This window comes from Xenopus laevis, chromosome 5L (genome assembly GCF_017654675.1).
Source record: "Xenopus laevis strain J_2021 chromosome 5L, Xenopus_laevis_v10.1, whole genome shotgun sequence".
NCBI classification, from domain to species: domain Eukaryota; kingdom Metazoa; phylum Chordata; class Amphibia; order Anura; family Pipidae; genus Xenopus; species Xenopus laevis.
The window spans coordinates 18,223,340-18,244,773 of NC_054379.1; the positions used below are offsets into that span (position 1 = coordinate 18,223,340).

The 21,434-nt window shown below is 40.0% G+C and overlaps 1 protein-coding gene across 3 annotated transcripts in view; it reads left to right on the plus strand.

Annotated features, from left to right (window-relative positions):
- The window catches only part of LOC108716490 (protein stum homolog), a 43,304-nt gene extending 33,496 nt beyond the window's left edge, over nucleotides 1–9,808 (plus strand). For 2 of the 3 annotated variants that reach the window (XM_018262665.2, XM_018262663.2), the window contains exons 2-4: nucleotides 3,390–3,569; nucleotides 6,231–6,239; nucleotides 7,043–9,808. In XM_018262665.2, the coding sequence (XP_018118154.1) occupies nucleotides 3,390–3,569; nucleotides 6,231–6,239; nucleotides 7,043–7,077 (224 nt within the window). In that variant the 3' untranslated portion in view covers nucleotides 7,078–9,808. The remainder of the gene's footprint in view (nucleotides 1–3,389; nucleotides 3,570–6,230; nucleotides 6,240–7,042) is intronic. The other variant, XM_018262664.2, reaches the window with a different exon arrangement.
- The last annotated feature ends 11,626 nt before the right edge of the window (nucleotides 9,809–21,434 follow it).

Below are 21,434 nucleotides of genomic sequence, written 5' to 3' on the forward strand. Positions count from 1 at the left end.
CCAGTTTTTAATGGTTGTACACGGGTATCAGTGAATATTGTAAACAATTCTAAAAACAATGAACCTGTTAACTGTTTTCCTGTTGTTATTTACTCCCTTGGGGACAAAGGCTGAATTGAATAATGACATTTCTGAGTTTCAATTGCATTCTGTTTGGTCATATTCACACCAAATACTAGGATACTGTCATTTGCCAGGAAGAAAGACGAAGCCAGTTATTCCATACAAGGTACATTACAGAAGAAACATCTACCACACGAAAGCAGGCAGTTCCCCCCTTCTGTGCAGCAGCATGTATAACTGTTGCCTAGCAACCTAGGGAATCTGATGACAGTTGATTTGAGTCCTAAGCAGGAAGGAAGAGCAGCCATTAATAGAGTGCGAGGCTGTAGTAGAATGGGCAGAGCTGATAAGCCCGTCTCTTGTGTTTCTGTGTTTCATTCCCACCTCATGTGCGGCCAGATCATCATTAGAGATTGGGGAAAATTAGATTTCAGTAGAATTGGCTGCACTGAATGCTGATATATAGGCGCTGGGTGTCTTCTGCCCAAGCCTACTCATTTCACTGGGGTTCGTCCTGTATATTGTTTTGTTTTTTTTAAGTTTTTCACAAGTTAATAAATAAATAACATATCTCATGTAAATTAAAATAATGTCGTATTTGATGTGTTTTTTTGGTGAACAATGAAGTGAAGAGTTTTTTTAACGTGTTTACAGATAATGCATTGGCTCGAGCCACATTTAGACATTCCTTTAGTTGAAAGCCAAGTTTCTTTTTGTTTAGTCATTTGAACAAGGCTGGGGGGAGGATCTATTACCCAAGGGCATGTAAAGGCAAAAAAAAATATCCCATTTTTACTTTAATGAAAAAGAAACCTATCTCCAATATACTTTAATTAAAAAATGTGTACTGTTTTCACAAGAAACCTGAGTGTATGCAGTGAAATTCTCCCTTCATTTACTGCTGTGGATAGGAATTGTCTGACTGTCCCTAACTGCTCTGCAGGGAACCAATCATACTTATGAACAGCAGGGGGAGCCCCGCCTTACTTCCCAGCCATGCAGAACTCAAGCAGCTTTGTTTGTTTCCCTGTAGAGCAGTCGGCAACTGTGTAGAGATTAGTTTCGGATTTTATTTTTGCCTTTACATCCCCTTTACTGTTTCCGAATCCAGCTGCTGGGACAAAGATCATGGAGCCAGATTTAAACAGATAAACTGGGATTCTATTTGGAGGATTATTTTGCTGCAGCCACTGGTTCTGCAGAGTTGGAGAAAGTTTGTATTAAACAATACAAAAACTATAAAATCTACATAAAATTACAACAGCACAGGACCCAGTGCAATCTGTATATTCTGATTATTAATCAGTCTTGCTGTATTGGCTACTGGCAGATATTATTTGACTGTTTTGATAATTTATGATGATCCCTAAGCAGCCCAGACCACACTGAGCATGTGCACAGTCTTGGTTTGCAGAGATGTTCAACAAAGTTACAAGATGGTGACCCACTGTGGCCAACTTTGAAAGCATAAATCAATCGTTTGATTAGGCTTGTGGTGCAGTAAGTTCGTGTTTATATTTAGTATACAAAATACAGCATTTCTAGCCTTATTCTATTTTAGACTTTACTTCCCCTTTAACCTTGGTTTAAAATGTGACTCAGGGTAGGGTCGGTTTGCAAAATAGATACAATCTTTATCAATGATGTTTTTACTAAAGGGGACATTTTGTGAAAATGAAACTTTTATGTAAGCTTCATCATACTGAAATAAGAAACTTTCTAAATATAATTAAATATTCTGCATCGTTTCTGAAATAAGCAAGTTTATCTTAACTATCCCCCTCTCAGAATCTGTTTCTCTTCATTCTGTCTTCATGCAGCAGTTGGGTGTCAGATATTCATTGACAGTTAGATCCAATATATCTTATAGGGGGGGTCCTTTCCTATCAGATGAATTAGAGCTCACTCAAATAACTGATTCCAGTACAAACAAAATCTAACAAAATAACTGCCTTTTGCACAAATCCTGCATGTAGAGAGACATGATGTCTGGGGATTTTAATAGAGTGAGCTCTAAATACATCTTCTAGGCAAAAGGAGCCCCCCTATAAGATATATTGGATCTGCCGAGAGAGGAATAGTGAACATGAACTTAATTATTTCAGAAACAGTACAGAATTTTTAATTGATTATATTTAGAAAACTTCTTATTTCACTATGCTGAAGCTTATATTAAATTTTCATAACAGTTCCTCTTTAAATTGTACTGGGGGCTATAGGTAAGTATACATGATAGAACATCAGAGTTGTTATTATTTGATAAAGTTTTCTCCTTCCTTGACGAGATACCTTTATCAAGAAAGGAATTGTTGTGTTGGCATTATCGGTTCTATATTTTTTTTAAAAAAAAAGGTTTTAGCCTGGGGCATCAGAAGAAACCCTTGTGGTGGTACATGTATAATGTATGCATCCTACCCTTGGCTGTTTGTGAGATGCCATCTATCATAACATTGTCTTTAAATGCTATTAATTCATTTTGCCATAAAAGTATTTGCCTGATGTTTTTACATTACCTTTCTTACTACCCTGTTCCTCTATGAGGGGGCTGCCATATTTTTGCAGCAGGAGTCCGTTAGCATTAGAAACTCTAACTGACGGGTTAAGAAGGGACAGTCAGGTTGGCAAAACAGTCAGGTTTAGATACTTCAAGTGACAATTACTTAAAAAAGTGGAATTATCAGCAAAAACAATCAACATGACCTATAGGTGACTCTTAATGTAGATTAATATTTTCAAAAGAAAATTTTTAGTGTCAGTATCACTTTAAGATAACCATGGATACAATTGTAACTATTAAAGGAGAAGGAAAGGCCTATTTACTTAGGGGTGCAAAAAGTTCAGACTTTTCATAAACTGCCAAATTTTGTTAAGCGGACATGGTATTTAGGGGGTGTGGCCACAAAATGGGTGTGGTAAAAACATTTCAACACGTGTAGGCAGAACTTTTTGTCCCTTTTTCTGATTTTCAAATGTTGGGAGGTGTGTGAAAGGGTGACTCTGCCTCTCCCCTCTGAAACATGTATTTGATCAGTCCCGATGCTGTGTTGGCCGGTGTGGCACCAGTGTGTGTGACTAAATTGCTCAATGATGGCCTTTGGTCTGCCTGTATGGTTGTGGGTGCAAATGAGAAGCACCTCCTCTAATTTATTGCTATATGAGGGGCAAACAAAACATTTATACCGAATATGGTATTATTTGCAGCAATTTGGGGACTGAGACTAACGTGATCTTTACTTAGAAACTATCAGTGGCTGGAAGAGGCCCTTGCGGCTGGCACCTAGGATTTCACCTGTTTGATATTTTCCCTTTCTTCTTCTTCTTTTTAGGAACGTTTGTATCAGCTTTCACTGTACTGTGTGGGGCCAGGACAGACCTACCGGACAGACACATGTGTTGCGTCTTCTGGCTAAACATCGCCGCCGCTCTTATCCAAATCCTCACGGCGATCGTAATGGTGGGGTGGATCATGAGTATATTCTGGGGAATGGACATGGTCATCCTTGCAAGTAAGTGAAGGGTTTTTTTTATTAGAATTGAACAGATTGGAATTAATCAATGTCACTTTGCCATAACTTTAGTTATTTACAGCTTGTGAATGTGAGAAACAGTCAGGGCCGGATTTCCCCTAATATTTTGCTGCCCAAGGCCCGGGCCTTTATGGACCTCGACACATATCCGGGCCTGGAAACAGTAGCTGAAGCATGAGGCAGTTTCATTGTTGTTGTCCTGCAACCTAATCACACTCTACCCGCTGAGCACCAGACAGGTCCGATTGAGAATTAAAATAGGCCCTGGCATTACAGGTACACAGAGGCCCAAACAGCCCCTACCAGCCCACTAAATAGTGAATTTCTATGGCACCTTATAGCAGCCCCTCTGGCATTTGCCAGAACCCACAGATTGCCAATCCGGGACTGGCACCAGAATATACTAAAAGCTGCCTTTTGTAATTGTCAGGTTATACTGTATTTGTAGAAAAGAAATTACCCTCGCACACCCTGGCCTTCCTAATCAGAACGAATCCCAGGTGCTCAGTGAAGGAGGTGTTTGGCAACCTCAAAATCCACATGAAAAGCAAGAAAACACTGGCACAGCATGGGTTGCTTCTAGCAGGGAAACCCCTTGCTCATTTATTGCGGATGCAACGTTTCGGGGCGTAACCCCTTTGTCATGCTACATGTCTGGGTCCACCAGGGAGCCCCATATATTGGGAACAAGTACCATAGAGTTTGCAAATTACAGGTCAACAAAACCAGAAGGCTTTCCCATTCACCGAAACATACAATAACCATCAAGTCTAAGAACACTCTGCAAGAAACCTTTAGACACTTTGGGACAAGGTACAAAAGTAAAAATACATGTCACCTTTTTAGTGGTAGAAACTGGAATTACTTTTAGTTTCCAACATATTCATTATATATATCTAATGAATGGGAGTATCCTTGCTCCCAAATCTACAGATACCTCTCCAATATAAGGGTACTATAAACTAGGGATGCACGGAATCCACTATTTTGGATTCAGCCGAACCCCCGAATCCTTTGTGACCGATTCGTCTGAATACGAAATCAACCCCTAATTTGCATATGCAAATCAGCGAGGGGGGGAAGAGAGACGCGTAAAAAAATTTTGCTTCCTTGTTTTGTGACAAAAAGTCACATGATTTTAAAGATTCGGATTCAGTCCTGCCAGGCACAAGGATTCATACAAATCCTGCTAAAAAAAAGGGCTGAATCCTGGCCAAATACTGACCGAATCCTGGATTCAGTGCATCCCTACTATAAACACAGAGAGTAATAGGCAGCCATAGTTAGGCATAGGTGTAGAGATAGGTACATAGCTGGTGTAAATGGACAGAAAGAAAGATAAATACAGTAGACAGATATCTTCATAACTCTTTATGGGTAGGCCGATAAAATGCTCAGGTAAGTACATTATTTGGTATATAGTTATAACAGGTAAGGTTACATAAACAGACATGCAGATAGAGTGATTAGATACACATATATTCATTGATACTTAGATGCACACATGTATAGAAAGTTTTTATTGCTCTTGGGAGCCCAGATCTATTTAAACTCTCGTTTGCCTGTAACAATATGATCTCTGTGCCCTTCTCCTCGGTTCTTTCCCCGCCGCCTGACAGCTTTTTTGTTACCCTGAAGTCACATAAGGAGGCAGCAAGTCCAGACTCCCAGCCCTGAGCAACCTACATATTTCTATTCCCAATGAGATCCTTCTCTTCCTGCCTTAAAAATACTGATTTTCTCCATTTAATGAGTCTCCTGTGTCTGATTACTGTGCCTGTTCTTCCTTTAACCCTTCCTGGGCCCTGCTGTAATTATGCCGGGCCGGGCAGTGCCTGTGAGTTCTATCAGGGAAAGAAGCTGATCCCGTTTTGTTACTGGAGAATACAATTAGTTCTTTTTATAGCAGATCCATGGAACACATCTGTTAATTAGCATGTGAGAGGCACTGGGGAGGGGGACAGTAATTTTCTCTTTGTCGGGTAAAGTCCCTTCATCTCGGAAAATAATAAAACAGCAAAAAGACTTTTGAAAAGGAACCAAAATACAGATTTGCTATTGTGTACCTCAGTCCTGGCGCTCTGATTAGTAATAAATTAAGTAGAGTTGGTGCCAGTCCCGGGTGTAGTGCCAGGGAGGGTGGCACACAAGGGAGAATCCTGGGGAGGACATATGTGTAATACAATTGTTGCCACACCTTCACTTGCCCTTTTAAATATTTCTCCCTTTGCACAAGTTGCTAGGGTTGGTCATATAGTTGGGCAGAAAGAGAATTAACCTTAGGCACCAACATTAACACCATGCAAGTCAGTTACAATGGAAGTGTTAGAATCTCACTTGATTGCATCCCTAGTACCAGTAGTAAATTCCCCGACTGAGCATATATTCCCATTTGATTTCACTCTCTCTTATTCTGCAAAGTTGTCATGGAAATACAAATGAGGTCTCTTTCTCAGCAGCTCTGTCATGTGTTATATGGAATATACATGCACTTCTGGGCAATATCCTGCATTTCCACTGATATGCCCGTTTCTCTATTTGCTGCTGCTATTGAGCTGCTTGTAAGCTATAAACATGTTACAATGAGACGAGTAACACATTCTTATTTTTTCTTCTGTTTTTCCTTATCTTTCTTCAAAGTCTCACAAGGTAAGTGGTTCCTGTTATGATCAAGCGCATGTCACATTGGCCAACTAACGGGCAACTCGGTAGAAGCACAGGCTTGTCATAGGGTCACCATATGAGGATGATAATTAGATAGATAGATAGATAGATAGATAGATAATATATAGATAGATAGACACATTGATTGGAAGATAGAAAGATAGATAGATAGAGGGATGACAGATAGATAGATATATAGATAGATAGATAGACAGACAGAAGATAGATAGATAGATAGATAGATAGATAGATAGATAGATAGATAGATAGATAGATAGATAGATAGATAGATGACAGATAGATAGATAGATGACAGATGATAGATAGACATATAGATAGATAACAGACAGATAGATAGATAGATGATAGATAACAGATGATAGATAGATAGATAGATAGATAGATAGATAGATAGATAGATAGATAGATAGATAGATGACAGACAGGTGATAGATAGATTATAGATAGATTGATAGATAACAGATAGATAGATAGATAGATAGATAGATAGACAGACAGACAGACAGACAGACAGACAGACAGACAGACAGACAGACAGACAGATAGATAGATAGATAGATAGATAGATAGATAGATTGATTGATCGATAGATAACAGATGATAGATAGATAGATAGATAGATAGATAGATAGATAGATAGATTGATCGATAGATAGATAACAGATGATAGATAGATAGATAGATAGATAGATAGATAGATAGATAGAGCTAGGTTATATGTGACCATGTCTCTCCTCTGTGTAACACTTGTTTGTATGTCGGTGCAGGGTACAAAGACCAGGGGATTCCTCAGCAGCTGTAAATTGGTCAAATCCCTCCTCTCCCCGGCATCTCTACTCAGTATTTACAACGTGTATCTTCCCCTTTGGAGCTCGGCAATGAACTATGAGGATCTGGACCACATGTGTTTCAGTGGTGGAAGATTTACAGATCACCCCCTGTATAACCAAATCTTCGCTCAAAATTGGAATTTTATGTAGAATTTTTTGCTTTATTAGGGATTATAATACGAGTATCTGGATTTCACTAGTATCCAGCCCTACTGGCACTGTTGTTCTGCTTCCATTGGTACCAAACCTGACTATTATCAGTACCCAAGTTCTGTACCAAACATCAGTGGCCAGTGGTAGAGAAATGGCTTCCACTCACAAGAATATGGCTTCCAGCCCAAGGAATCAACTCCCTGCAGGAATCAGAGAAGGATCATATCACTGACACTCTTCTTGTTTTTTTCCTTATTTACAGGAGCTACAAAGGGCAAACAAAGCCCTCTCACCAGTATATTCATGTATTAATTGTGTTTCTTACTTGTTGGATGGACAGTATGGCAGATACTCCACTCTAACTAATATATATATATAGCTATAAGGAAATGTATTACTTGGTATCTTGGTTGTAGAGCAGAAAGACAAGTATCAGTGGCCAGAAAAAAACATTTTAATATTGTACTTTTTTATAGACGATTAAAAAGGGACTTTGTACTGACAGTGAACTTGGAAATAACCATATCCTATCAGTCCATGTGTTATTCAGCCACTAGGAGGAGCAGTTTCATTGTGATATATAAAGTTATATAAGGGATTTTTACTTAGCGAATGCAGTATGGCAGGTCTCATTGCTATTTAATTTAATAGTAGTAATTCGTAGTTGAACAGCCACATTTGGAACATCCTAAATGCCTGGCCACACCCAGTTACACCTTGACCACACCCAGTTCCATAATAGCCACACCCCTGCCTATTATATCATTAGGGGTGACAGTGCTGCCTGATTTTGCACGTAACCAGTTCACTTACCTTCATCAGTCATTAAATGTGATATTTCATGTTTCAAGTGTTCCCTTTAATTGTGCTTTCTGTACCAAATAGTGATATTTTAAGGGAATTTGCAATCTTTCATTGTGGGATTTTTAATTGTCTATATTTTTTGTTCTGTGATCTTCAGTTTTGACATTTTGGGCCCCATTTAGGGCCACCATTGGGAGAGTAATGTACTGATGGCCCTGTGGGAGAGGGGGTCCCAAAAGATGTGAAAGCTGAGGTTGTAAACGAGGGGGTTCTGCATAATGGGGCAGAACAGGGAAGTGGTACTTAGGGGCCATTTTTTATGTTGGAACCCATTCTACATGTTGGTAGGGCCCTCCCCAAGGGTCACGTTAAACCAAAGGGAAACAAATTTGAAAAAAAAATAGGAAGTTAATACAAAGCTGCTTAAAGGTTAAGTTCCCCTTAAATAGCAAAGATCTGTCAAATCTATGGAATTTGTTGGATACTGCCAGAAAGACTCAGCCGCTTCATAACAGACATTTCCCATGAACTCTGACTGCAGCAAAGGGCTTATTCTGTGTTGGCTAAATGTCACATGGAGCTAAAATTGGCTCATGAGTCAGATCTCACAACAGCGCCAGGGATATCTGTCCAGGCAGCCTGTCTCTGAGATGCTCCATAGAGTAGATCCAGCAGCAGACTCGTTGCCTGACATACGGACATGTCCGTCCAGCTGCAAATGTCACTGCCATTGCCCCTTCTGCCTTAGTGACTGCCGAGAATCAAGATTATTGGGTGCATCTATTTAGTGCAAAGGGTAAGATAATGTTAAAATAATAATCTCCCTGTGAGTTGGGAATGGTTGTGCAACACTGGACCAACGTACATATTCACAGAAGGGCCCAAGAAAAAAAGTAAGCGATTATTACCCAAATACAGTAGATTTGGCTTTCCTTGTCCTTTAATTCCACTGCTATGTAGGAAGCCATTGCTTATACAGACTCCTCTGGATACAATGTATCTAAATAGAGTATTGGTGGGACCAAACACACACACAGAGAGCCTTACAAGCCGTTTTTGACACGTAAGTCGTACTTTTCTTTGAAGTGTAGGGTGAACGCATCAGCCAAGCAGCAATATGGCAGCTTCCAGTCTTCTGTTCTGTCATAGTGTTGCCTTAGCTGAGGAACACTCCATAGACTTGAAGGCATTTTGTAACGAAATATCATGAACCGGTAGTTGACGGTGATGTTTTATACATGTCTACAGAGAATCCTTTAAAGAACATTATGGCAGCTCCCATATAAGTGGGTGCCTTTCAGGGGACCAGTCTCAATGACTCAGAATGCCATGAAAGGGGCAGTGCTTACTACAAAACAGATGGGGATTGGCCACCATGGTTTCTAACGGCAGCCCTGGTCCCCGCCCACTTGTACGTATACTTTAAATACAATAAGGCTGTCTATTCAGTGGATATGTTTAAAAAAAAAAAAAGAATGATCCCTCAGGGTCAAAGAGAAACTTAGAACCACAGACTGGTACTTTCATGGGGGGGGGGGTACACTAATGCCCTCGGTTTAATCTGGTTTTGTACATACCACGGGGCTGCCGATGTACATTACACTGTAAATAATGTTATTCTTGTAACCAATGATACAAAGCATGAGGGTGATTTTTTTTCTGTGTTTTCTAATGTTTTTTAACAGAGAGCGTCCATGTTTGGAGGCTCCGCCCTCCTCCTTTGTATTTAATAAAATGTTATTGTGATATTTGCAGTCGTTATTCCAAGTTTCATTGTTTTGCCTAAATGAGACACTCGGTTTTGTGATTGAACAGGTGCGCCACCTCCTGGGCACTGACAGTATTGCAGACTGAAGGAAATGCCAGTCTTATTCCCCATGATGACACTTTTACATATTTTATGGGAAAAATATGTAATGCACAGGTTTTTTTTATTAAAAGGTGTTTACATGTAATCGTAGCTATGGCCAATATGGTTCCCCTATGTTTGGAGGGCAGAGAAGGCAGCTGTCCTGCACCCACTGTATGAAAGGGGCCCCTAGGTGGCGGGAACAGATGTGTGTAATCGCTGCATATCTTCTATATATACACAAGGCCGGATTTCAACTACAGTGCGCCCCTGGGCCGTGCGGTCCTAACCCCCCTCGTGTGCACATGTGCCGGGGGACTGGAGAGCTGCCACCGCCTCTATTAGTTTTTGCCGCCCTAAGCTCTGGCCTTTGTGGCCTCACCACATATCCGGGCCTGTATAAACACAAGCAGGGGCATAACTACCTATTAGCTGATCCTGTGACCACAAAGGGGCCCAGGTAGGATTGGGGAGCCATAAAAAACTCACATCTCCCTGGCACCTTTCCCCCAGCCTTCACCCATGCTGTTAGATCCATTTGATCCATGAAGTGGTTGATTACTATCAACCGCTTCCCCACAAGCCCCAAATACTTAATGTGCCTTAAAGGAACAGTTAGGTGTTAAAATAAAAACTGGGTAAATAAATAGGCTGTGCAAAATAAAAAAAAGTTTCTAATATAGTTAGTTAGCCAAAAATGTAATATAAAGGCTGGAGTGACTGGATGTCTAACATAATAGCCAGAAATCTACTTCCTGCTTTTCAGCTCTCTAACTCTGAGTTAGTCAGTGACTATAAGGGGGGCCACATGGGACATAACTGTTCAGTGAGTTTGCAATTGATCTTCAGCATTCAGCTCAGAATCAAAAGCAACAGATATGACCCATGTGCCCCCCCCCTCAAGTCACTGATTGGTTACTGCCTGGTAACCAATCAGTGGAAACCAAGTGAGCTGCAAAGAAGTGTTCTGCCTATTATGTTACACCTCCAGTCACTCCATCCTTTATACATTACATTTTTGCCTAACTGACATGATAACCATTTTTTATTTTGCACAGCCTATTTATACAGTTTTTATTTTTACACTACACAAAATTAGAGCGCTCACCTGTTCTCAATAAACCTTTTCAGGTGCCAGGTGCTAAACAGTCTATAAGACCCCCCTGCTCAGGGTCAGAAAAAAACAAAAAAAACCAAAAATACTGTAGCACACCGGTCCAGTTTTATAATGCAAAAAGGGCTTTTATTGGCTCAAAGTAGACATCGCTACTTTGAGCCAATAAAAGCACTTTTTGCATTACAAAACTGGACTGGTGTGCTACAGTATTTTTGGATTTTTATATTAAACAATTCCTGTAAATCTTGCATTCCCCTTTTGTCTGCGATATACCTTTTGTGCGACTCCAGCAGGTTTGGCCCAGCACCCCTCACACCCTGGTAGTTACCCAACTGTGTATTGACCCCCTCTCTGGCACAGCAGAATATGCCTCTGACAGCAGCCTGGGTAACATGATGTTGAGAGAGGTCCCAAAAAGTTTTTTTTTGCAGTGGGACCCAGTTGAACTGATGATGAACTGTAACTCTCTGCTTCTTCCGCCCACCACTAGTTCAAGGTATATCTGTAACATTTCTTTATAGAGATACAATACAACCTATTTATTCCAATCCTATTTATTTCTTTATATCTGTTCCTGCCCAAACAGAGCTTACGATCAAATCCTTATAACATTTCCTGCACAGGGATCACTTCTATCACAAGTCAATGAACAGTTTGTGTGTTTGGGGGTCCCATGCCCAGTGCTGTTTATCCATGTTGATCCAATAAATGTGTTTCCCTGTATAACTGGGGAACTAATTACTAAACTGATTTTGTTGGCAGAACTGCCGGTTCCAGCCTTAATAAATGTGCAGGGAAGCGGCCACTTGAATTGCTGCCATTGCTCATTTGCAGAGAGAGAAGGAGATCGTCTCCATGATGCCAACACTTCCCCACATTGACTGCGGAGATCTCCCTGCTCACCCGCTGCTGGGTCTTCTTACCCTTTATTCCGCCCAACCACAGGCACACAGAGATGGTATCAGGGGGCACAGAAAGAAGTTCCTAAGGGGGCTATAAAATAAATGAGGGTTATGTAATATCAGGAGCAAAGTTTGCTACAATTATCACCCTTAGAAACCAATCAGCAGGTAGCATTTACTGGTCACCTGTTTAAAATGAAGCATTTTATTGGTTGCTATTGGTTACTGCTCCTGGGCAAACATTGTGCCTTTTATTACATATGATGTATTGTAGTATTAGATGCTTTTTGTATTAACTTTGGGAAAAGTTCAGCATCAACCTGAGCACTTATGTGAGTTACTACTTGATTAGTTTGATAAGAAATTAATCCGCGTGGGGTTTGGTAGGTAGAAAAGTCAGGCCCTCACATGTTGCTGAAGTCACATTTAGTGATTCATGGTTCTCTGCCCGACACAATGATCTAACTGATCTCTATAGACATTTCTCTTTGCCGGGCACAGAAAGAGACATTATGGCAAAAGATCACTGAGCCGGAGAGGTGCCTGAGATGCCATCTGTCATATCCAAACCCCGAGAGGCAGAAATAGAATGTTTATGTTCATTCAGTTGCTCAGGTTCCTCTTCTTTCTCACTGTGAATAAAAGAACATTTGTCTGGTAAGAAGATTCCAAAAAAGAAACTAAACCTGCAGCCTTGTGCCTTTAAGTGATCACAGAACCCCTCAGTGACTTCTAATATCCTTATCATTTACAGTAGGGGGTACATTATCCCTTATAACACATGAGTGATACTCAAAGTTCCCTGTATAACTCAGCCTGCAGCCTTGTGCCTTTATATGGTCACAGAACCCCTCAGTGACTTCTAATATCCTTATCATTTATAATAGGGGGTATATAATTCCTTATAATACCTGAACCTCTCAGTATATAGTTACATAGTTAAATCAGGTTGAAAAAAAGACAAAGTCCATCAAGGTCAACCCCTCCAAATGAAAACCCAGCATCCATACACATACCCCTCCCTACTTTCACATAAATTATATATACCCATATCTATACTAACTATAGAGCTTAGTATCACAATAGCCTTTGATATTATGTCTGTCCAAGAAATCATCCAAGTCCCTCTTATAGTCATTAACTGAATCAGCATCACAACATCACCCGGCAGTGCATTCCACAACCTCACTGTCCTGACTGTGAAGAACTCCCTACGTTGCTTCAAATGAAAGTTCTTTTCTTCTAGTCTAAAGGGGAGGCCTCTGGTACGGTGATCCACTTTATGGGTAAAAAGGTCCCCTGCTATTTGTCTATAATGTCCTCTAATGTACTTGTAAAGTGTAATCATGTCCCCTCGCAAGCACCTTTTTTCCAGAGAAAACAACCCCAATCTTGAGTCTCCCCTCAAAGTTTAATACTCCCCTCAAAACTGATAAATGGGTTTAAACAACACTGGTATTAAAGGAGAAGTAAAGCTAATTGTAGATCATGGGGATAGGGATCATTCATTGGATTTTAGTAAAAAATCACATAATCCAGTTGCTCTGTTAATATTCTTTATCATCATTATCATCTCATATAGAAACAGTTGCTAATATAATTGTTACTGCCAATCCTGATAACTGCACATAAATGTAGCATTTGTTTTAGTGAGAAAAAGATACAATGCTGCCATCTGGTGTCAGTACAGTAGAATGCAGCCCATGAAGAAACTCTTTGGTTTCCAAGAGTAGGGAGTAACCCATGCTCTCAGTGACCACCAATTGAAAGTTAGAAAGAGTCAGAAGATGAGCCATTCTATAACCTACTAAAAATTAACTAAACAACCATTTTAAATACTAAAAGCCACATAAAGAGTATCTCGCTGCTTTTGGGGTGGGGGGTCACATGACAAGGTTTTTTACCTTTCCAGTGATCTTTGGGGTTCATTTCGATTTTACGGCAGCCTTATTTCTGTCTCAGTTGTTCCAACTAATCGGAGGATTTACTCAGAATAAATTTTAACAATAACATCAAACTCAGACCCCTGTTCTCCCCAGTGAACACACTTGCCATGTCCTTTATAGAGTTGGAACTATAGTGTTTGCTTTTCTATACATTTAAAGGAGCCGTATGTGTTCAAACTTGGTCCATCTGAACGTGTCTAATCAAATGCAAAGTTTTAGCTGCTGAATTGCTGGGGGCAGGGGCAGGTATTTGTTCCTTCCGGCAGTGATGTTGGCTTGGGTTGTCGGCCTAAATGAACATAATAAGAGCATTTGGCCAAACAACTTTTTATGATCAGTTGTGCAGAATCTGGGGGCTGATAAAGTCTATGATCGCCTCACTCAAAAAGATTATAAAACATTCTTTACTAAAAATAAAGCTAAACCAAGCAGTGGTATTATAAGACCGATTGCATTTGGTACTTTTTAATTTGTTAAACGTTTGTTCTGCAACTTAGAATTTAAACTGATCCTACTGCAACCAGGCAGTGAACTACAGACAAGAAGTTAACAAAAGTGAGTGCAAATCTGGATAGATTAATCTGCTTTCTGGTTGCCAAGGCCAGTGAGGTCAGCGATTGTCTCTTACACATGGTACTTGTGCCCATGACTGATGTTCAGGAAACACTTCAGATAGATAGATCGCCAGAAATAACGACTTTTTCCAATTGCTTTCTATTTTCTATGTTTCACCATTTTTCTAATATTGAAGTGTAAAAAGCTGTTCTAAAGTATCTCTGGGAGGGGGGTCGCCGACCCTGTAAACTGTTCTAAATTGATACATTTAGTTGATACATTTCTTGTGTTTGTGCCTACGGAGCAGTATCTCTGGGTTTCATTACAGGCAGTTGTTAGAATTAATACAATAGTTGCTGATACTCCAGAAATGCAGCTGAGAAATGGATCAACTAAATTGTAACAGTTCAGAATCTGCACCTGAATTACTGAGCTGCCAGACTCAAACACCAGAGACACGGACATTCCACTTTTTGGAAAAACTGTAAAAACATAAATAATGGAAAGTAATTGAAAAAAGTCTTTATTTCTGGGGAACAATCTGAAAACAACTGAACTGAAAAAAAGTGTTTGGAAGGTGAACATCCCCTTTAATAATGCAAAGCAGCCTCTGTCTGTTACTGTTGACTGTCTGATATAAATTCTTTCATATAATTTAATTCTAATTCAAATTATACACCCACACACACACAAAAAACTGGTGAAAATAAATGTAATGTCTTAATTTATGTATAAAAAAAATCTTGAAGCTGAACGACAATTGCCCTAATTTGGATCTGAGTGAAACCTTTAGCTGCTAGAGGATTGTGTGTGTCCGTGTGGGTAATAAGGCCGGTCTTGTCTGTACTGGTTATAGCTGTTCCCCCAACCTCCCCTTCCATAGGATTGATTGTAGCTGTTGCTGGACCAGTTTTGTCTTCCATCCCATCCTCTATAATGTCTATTATCACGATACTTATCTTTATTTCTTTGGTTTCCCATTCTCCAGTCTTCCACAGTTGGGGTTTGTTCTTGTTCTTTTTCAAGATACCCCTGGTACTCCTTGTCATTGGCTGGAAACCGCTGTTCAAACATCTTTTCATAAAGTTCCTGATCTCCAAGTGTCTCAGTCATCCTCAGTGATATCCTTCCACAAACCTGTTCACTGCACACTCCTATCTTCTATATTGAGCTTTTAACTTGTCCACAATCATATTTCATTTTTGTCGGGGTTTCTATCGCCAAAGGTGAGGGAGAGTGATCCTTTCACTGTGTCCTCGGCCAACCTGTAAATGGGTTGGTGGGTCAAACCCCCTCTTGAGATCAGGTTGAGATCGACAACTTGCTGATAATTTCAAAGGTTCCACGTTTCCCCCCCAATGATTTTCTTGATTATCCTAAATCTATTCTTCAATATGAATGGCACACATTTTTTGGATGTTAAAGCCCTTACTTTGGGAAATCTCCTATCCCATACCTCCCAACTGTCCAGTTTTTCACGGGACAGTCCCGATTTTGACAGCTCAGCTCGCAGTCCCGGATTGTTACTGATATGTCCTGACTTTCTCTTTGATCTTCTGCACTGAACAGCCAGAAAAAGATACAACGTTTCTAGCGTAATTGGCTTTTGGCGGAGAGTCCAGAATACGTGGCAGGTGCTCTTGTATACTTTTGTAACAATTTAAGATAAGCAGAGAAACAACTGTAACTATTTAAGATAAACAAATCTCTTAGGGAGACTGTGATGCAGCTTAAAGGGCATAACACATAAAAACCACAGAAATGTGTTCAAACTTTCATAACCTGCCAAATTTTGTAAAATGAACATGGTAATTAGGGGGTGTTCCCCTCTTTATATTTCCAAATGTTGGGAGGTATGCTATCCCCAAGCAGGTGTGAAAGAAGAGGAAGACGAATAAAGGTGATTCATTATGACAGGGAGATATTATGGTATTTTGGATTTTCAAATTAGAGACTAGAATTCCCAAAGGCTTGAATAAAAGCTCAAATATGAATTGATATTACGTTTTTATAAGCTGCATATTATCTTGAACTCTTCCAATTTATAAGCCAATGTGTTTTTATGTATCTAAACTTTGATTGGCTGTGAGAAACATGTGACTATTACTGGGTCTGTCCGTATTTGGGACACCTAAGATTAAAGGGATGGTTCACCTTTAAAGGGCATGTAAAGGCAATAAAAAATAAAATCCCGTTTTTACTTTCTTTAATGAAAAAGAAATTTATCTCCAATATACTTTAATAAAAAAATGTGTATTGTTTTTATAAGAAACCTGACTGTATGCAGTGAAATTCTCCCTTCATTTACGGCAGTGGATAGGAATTGTCAGACGGTCCCTAACTGCTCTGCAGTGAAACAATCATACTTATGAACAGCAGGGGGAGCCACCGCCTTACTTCCCAGCCATGCAGAACTCAAGCAGCTTTGTTTGTTTCCCTGTAGAGCAGTCAGCAACTGTGTAGAGATTTGTTTCCAACTCCAGCTGCTGGGACAAAGATCATCGAGCCAGATTTAAATAGATAAACTGAGATTCTATTTGGAGGATTATTTTGCTGCAGCCACTGGTTCTGCAGAGTTGGAGAAAGTTTATATTAAACAATACAAAAACTATAAAATCCACGTTAGATTACATGACAACACAGGACCCAGTGCAGTCTGTATATTCTGATTATTAATCAGTCTTGCTGTATCGGCTTCTGGCAGATATTATTTGTCTTGTGCTGCTTTGATCATTTATGACGATCCCTAAGCAGCCCAGACCACACTGAGCATGTGCACAGTCTTGGTCTTGTAAAGATGTTTAACTTTGGCCAACTTTGAAAACATAAATCATTTGTTTGATTAGGCTTGTGGTGCAGTAAGTTCATGTTTATGTTTAGTATACAAAATACAGCATTTCTAGCATTATTCTACTTAAGACTTTTCTTTGTTCTTTAAGTTAACTTTTGGTATGTTATAGAATGATTAATTCTAAGCAACTTTGAATTGGTCTTCAATATTTATTTTTTAGTGTTTTTCTTTTTTAATTATTACTTCATCGGATTCTTTGAAGTTTTCAAATTGGGGTCGCTGACCCCATCTATAAATAAATACTCTGTAATGCAACAAATGTATTGTTATTGTTACTTTGTATTACTCATCTTTGTATTCAGGCCTCTCTCTATGCATATTTCAGTCTTATTCAAATCAATGCATGGTTGCTAGGGTCATTTGGATCCTAACAACCAGACTGCTGAAGTTGCAAACTGGAAAGCTGCTGAAAAAAAAGCTAAATAACTCAAAAACCGCAAGAATAAAAAATGAAAGTCAACTGCAAATCATACTAAAAGTTAACTCAAAGGTGAATAAACCTTAAAGCCCCGAGGTCTGAAACGCGTTAGGCAATGCAATTTCTGATTGTGCTCCTTTGCCATATTATGGTTTAGCCTGAAACAAAGATGGATTTCTAAGTTCTTCTCTTGAGGATGTGAAGCTTTAGACCATGTGATAAATCCTCCAGGTATCAATGAAATCTGTGGATTCTGGCAAATGCCAGAGGGGCTGCTGTAAGATGCAATAGACGGTCACTGTTTATTGGACTGGTGGGGACTGTTTGGACCTCAGTATACTTGAAATGCCATGGACTATTTTGACTTCTAGTCTGGACACAGCACTTGGTATTAAGAGATGCCTGGCATTTTACTATGGTTTGAACCCTGGGTCTCCATTTATTGCAATGCCCACCCCAGACCAGCCAAAGCTGAAATCAGACCTTGATTGTAACATACGTGAGACAAAAGACAATTGCTGTTAAACATGAGCATCAGAGGGGTCCTTTCTGCCCTGTCCTAAAGGGAAAGTAATCCCTGCTTACATACTTGAGTTATATTTTCTTCTAAGGCAGTGGTTGTTGGACCCCCTGGAGGTCCAACCTTTGGTCAGGGGCAGCTACGTTCATCACAAGGTCCATGTGAACTTTGAGCTGGACTATCAGCTGTACATAAGAGAGTGAAGGGTCAATATGGGACAATACCCTAACCGTCCCCCAGCGCACACACACATACAGGGTCAGACTGGACCGGCTGGACACCGGGGGAAAAAACAGTGGGCCCTGGCTCTCGTGGATCCTGGCTCTCGTAGGCTCTGACCACCCTCTTGGCCTGTTGCAGCAAAAAATGCTGAGACAGCAACCCCGGTGGACCCCCCAGTCCGACCCTGAAGCCAGCCTCACAGTTCCTACTGCTCCAAACATGAGCAGCAGGGTCGTTTCGGCCCTGTCCTAAAGGGAAAGTAATCCCTGCTTACATACTTGAGTTATATTTTCCTCTAAGGCAGTAGTTGTTGGACCCCCTGGAGGTCCAACTTTTGGTCCGGGTCCGCTAAGTTCATCACAAGGTTCATATGAACTTCGAGCTGGACTATCAGCTGTACAAAAGAGAGTGAAGGGTCACTGTGGGACAATACTCTAACCCTCCCCCAACACACACACACCCAGGGGACCCAGCCAGGCTCAGACTGGGCCGGCTGGACATCGGGGAAAAATGCAGTGGGCCCTGGCTCTCGTGGGCCCCAACCACCCTCTCCGGTCCCTGCAGCAGCAAAAAATTCTGAGACAGCAGCCCCCAGATGGGCCCTGGGCCCCCCAGGCGGACCCTGAAGCCTTACAGTTCCTACTGCTCCAATTAAATGTTGCAAAAATACAAAATTGATGAGGATAAGCCCTGTGATTGGATGATGTAGCCACTAGATGGCAGCTATTGCCTGAAAATGTCTTTTAGCTAGTACAGTAAAAACCCCATTTTAAGTTTTTCAGGGGACCAGAAAAAATAATCCAGGAAAATGTAAAATCATGGAAATGTATTAGGCATAATATATAGATGAGACCACAGAATAGCAATGTAAAATGAGGGAAAACTTAAAATCAGGGGATGTAAAATGGGGGTTCTACTGTATATACTTAAAAACACAATTACTTAATGAGCACTATAATTAGGACTTGTGTTGAAATGACATTTTGACTATTTGTTTAATAAATCCATGTTTTCCTAGAGTTTTGCCATTATAAGGCACTAACTTAAAAGTTGGACTATTTACTGAACTTACAGAAAGTTCTAAATTGAAACTGGCCTCATATTTTTATTTAGAGAAACGACAAAAGCCATGGATATTTCTTAATGACAACAATAGGCAAAATGCAGGTTCAGCATAAGCCCAGTTCATTCAGCTCATGTTGCAAATAGGTGTATACCGCCTCAAAGGATAAGTAAACCTTTAAATTGAGTGAATGTAAAATTGATGAGAGTGTTATTCTAAGCACTTTTGCAATATGCAATCTTGGAAATAATAAAAAAAAATGAATACAAATTGCAAAAGTGCTTAGAATAGCTCGCTCATCAATTTTACATTCACTCAATTTTAAGGTTTACTTATCCTTTTAAATCTATAGTTAATTAGAGGAAGGGACTAGGCCAATTACAGTAGAATACTTTATGTAAATGTTGCACAGGGAATGTATTTGCTGTTACCTCTAGAAGGTGTTATTGCCTCCAGTTTCAACCTTGCCAGCCATAATCCCTGCACATAAACCTCCTATTGTGTTATATTCCCCCTAACAAAAAGAATATAGCTCCTTTCTCCTGTGGCATATCCAATGTTGCCCCCATTCAAATGGTCACCCCTAGTAACAACCTGGTCTTCTGCTTCCCATAATATGCACCCCAAGATGATGGGTATGGCCAGGAGTATAATGGGGATACTTCTAGCAGATCTTAATGATAGCCGATAGTACATAAAATCTTTTTTTTTAAGCTGTTAGGGAGATGCTGGCAATTCAGTAAGATGCTGTAATACTGCAACTCTCACCCTCAGGGAGTTGTAGTTACCTGCTGAAGGGCTGCTCATTGGCTGCAGGATTTGCCCTCCTTGTCAGTACTGGAACTTAGTGAACTCAATAGTAAATGAGGTCTTGGGTTGGTGATGAAACAGGAGAATGGGCGCTCGTGGAAGCTGCCAAATCCTGCTCATTGGCAGAAATCTCACGTCCGGCCTTTCCTCCCTGTGTCCATTCCTAAACGCAGCAATTTCATTCCTTAAAGGGAACTATGGCGAAATATAAGCTTCATCAAATAAGAAACTTTCTAAATACAACCAATTAAATATTCTGCATTGTTTCTGAAATAATCAAGTTTATCTTCACTATCCCTCTCTCAGCATCTGTTTCTCTTCATTCTGTCTTCATTTAGGAGTTGGGTGTCAGAAGAATGATCCAATATATCTTATAGAGGGGCTGTTTTTGCCTAGAAGATGTATTAGAGCTCACTCTATTAAAATCACTAGACATCATGTCTCTCTACATGCAGGATTTGTGCAAAAGGCAGTTATTTTGTTAGATTTTGTTTATACTGGAATCAGTTATTTGAGTGAGCTCTAATACATCTGCTAGGAAAGGAGCGCCCCTATAAGATATATTGGATCATTCATCTGACACCCAACTGCTGCATGAAGACACAATGAAGAGAAACAGATGCTGAGAGAGGAATAGTGAAGATATACGTGATTATTTCAGAAACAATGCAGAATATTTAATTGATTGTATTTAGAAAGTTTCTTACATCAATATGAGGAAGCTTATATTCGATTTTCATTTTTGCGATAGTTCCCCTTTAAAGGGGAAATACAGCAACAGTATATGTGACTTTGGGCTGTTACATTTATTTTCCAGCTTTCATACCTACTTATACTTATGTACTGAGCATGAATCCAATGTTGTGCTGAATAGTAGCTTTACAATAAGGTGACAGGGGCAGCTTTTATACTAACCACACCCCTGAGCCATCACTTTCCTTAGAGAAAAAACAAATACAATTGATGATAAATTCAATTCTATTCATGTTTGGATATTAATATTACATTAAGTTCATGTTATTTCCAAACGGCGGCTCAGTAAAGGCTGGGCTCATTGTACTTGATGTCACACGATGCTTTTATATTCCCGAACTTAACTAAAAAATAAACCAAGCACTC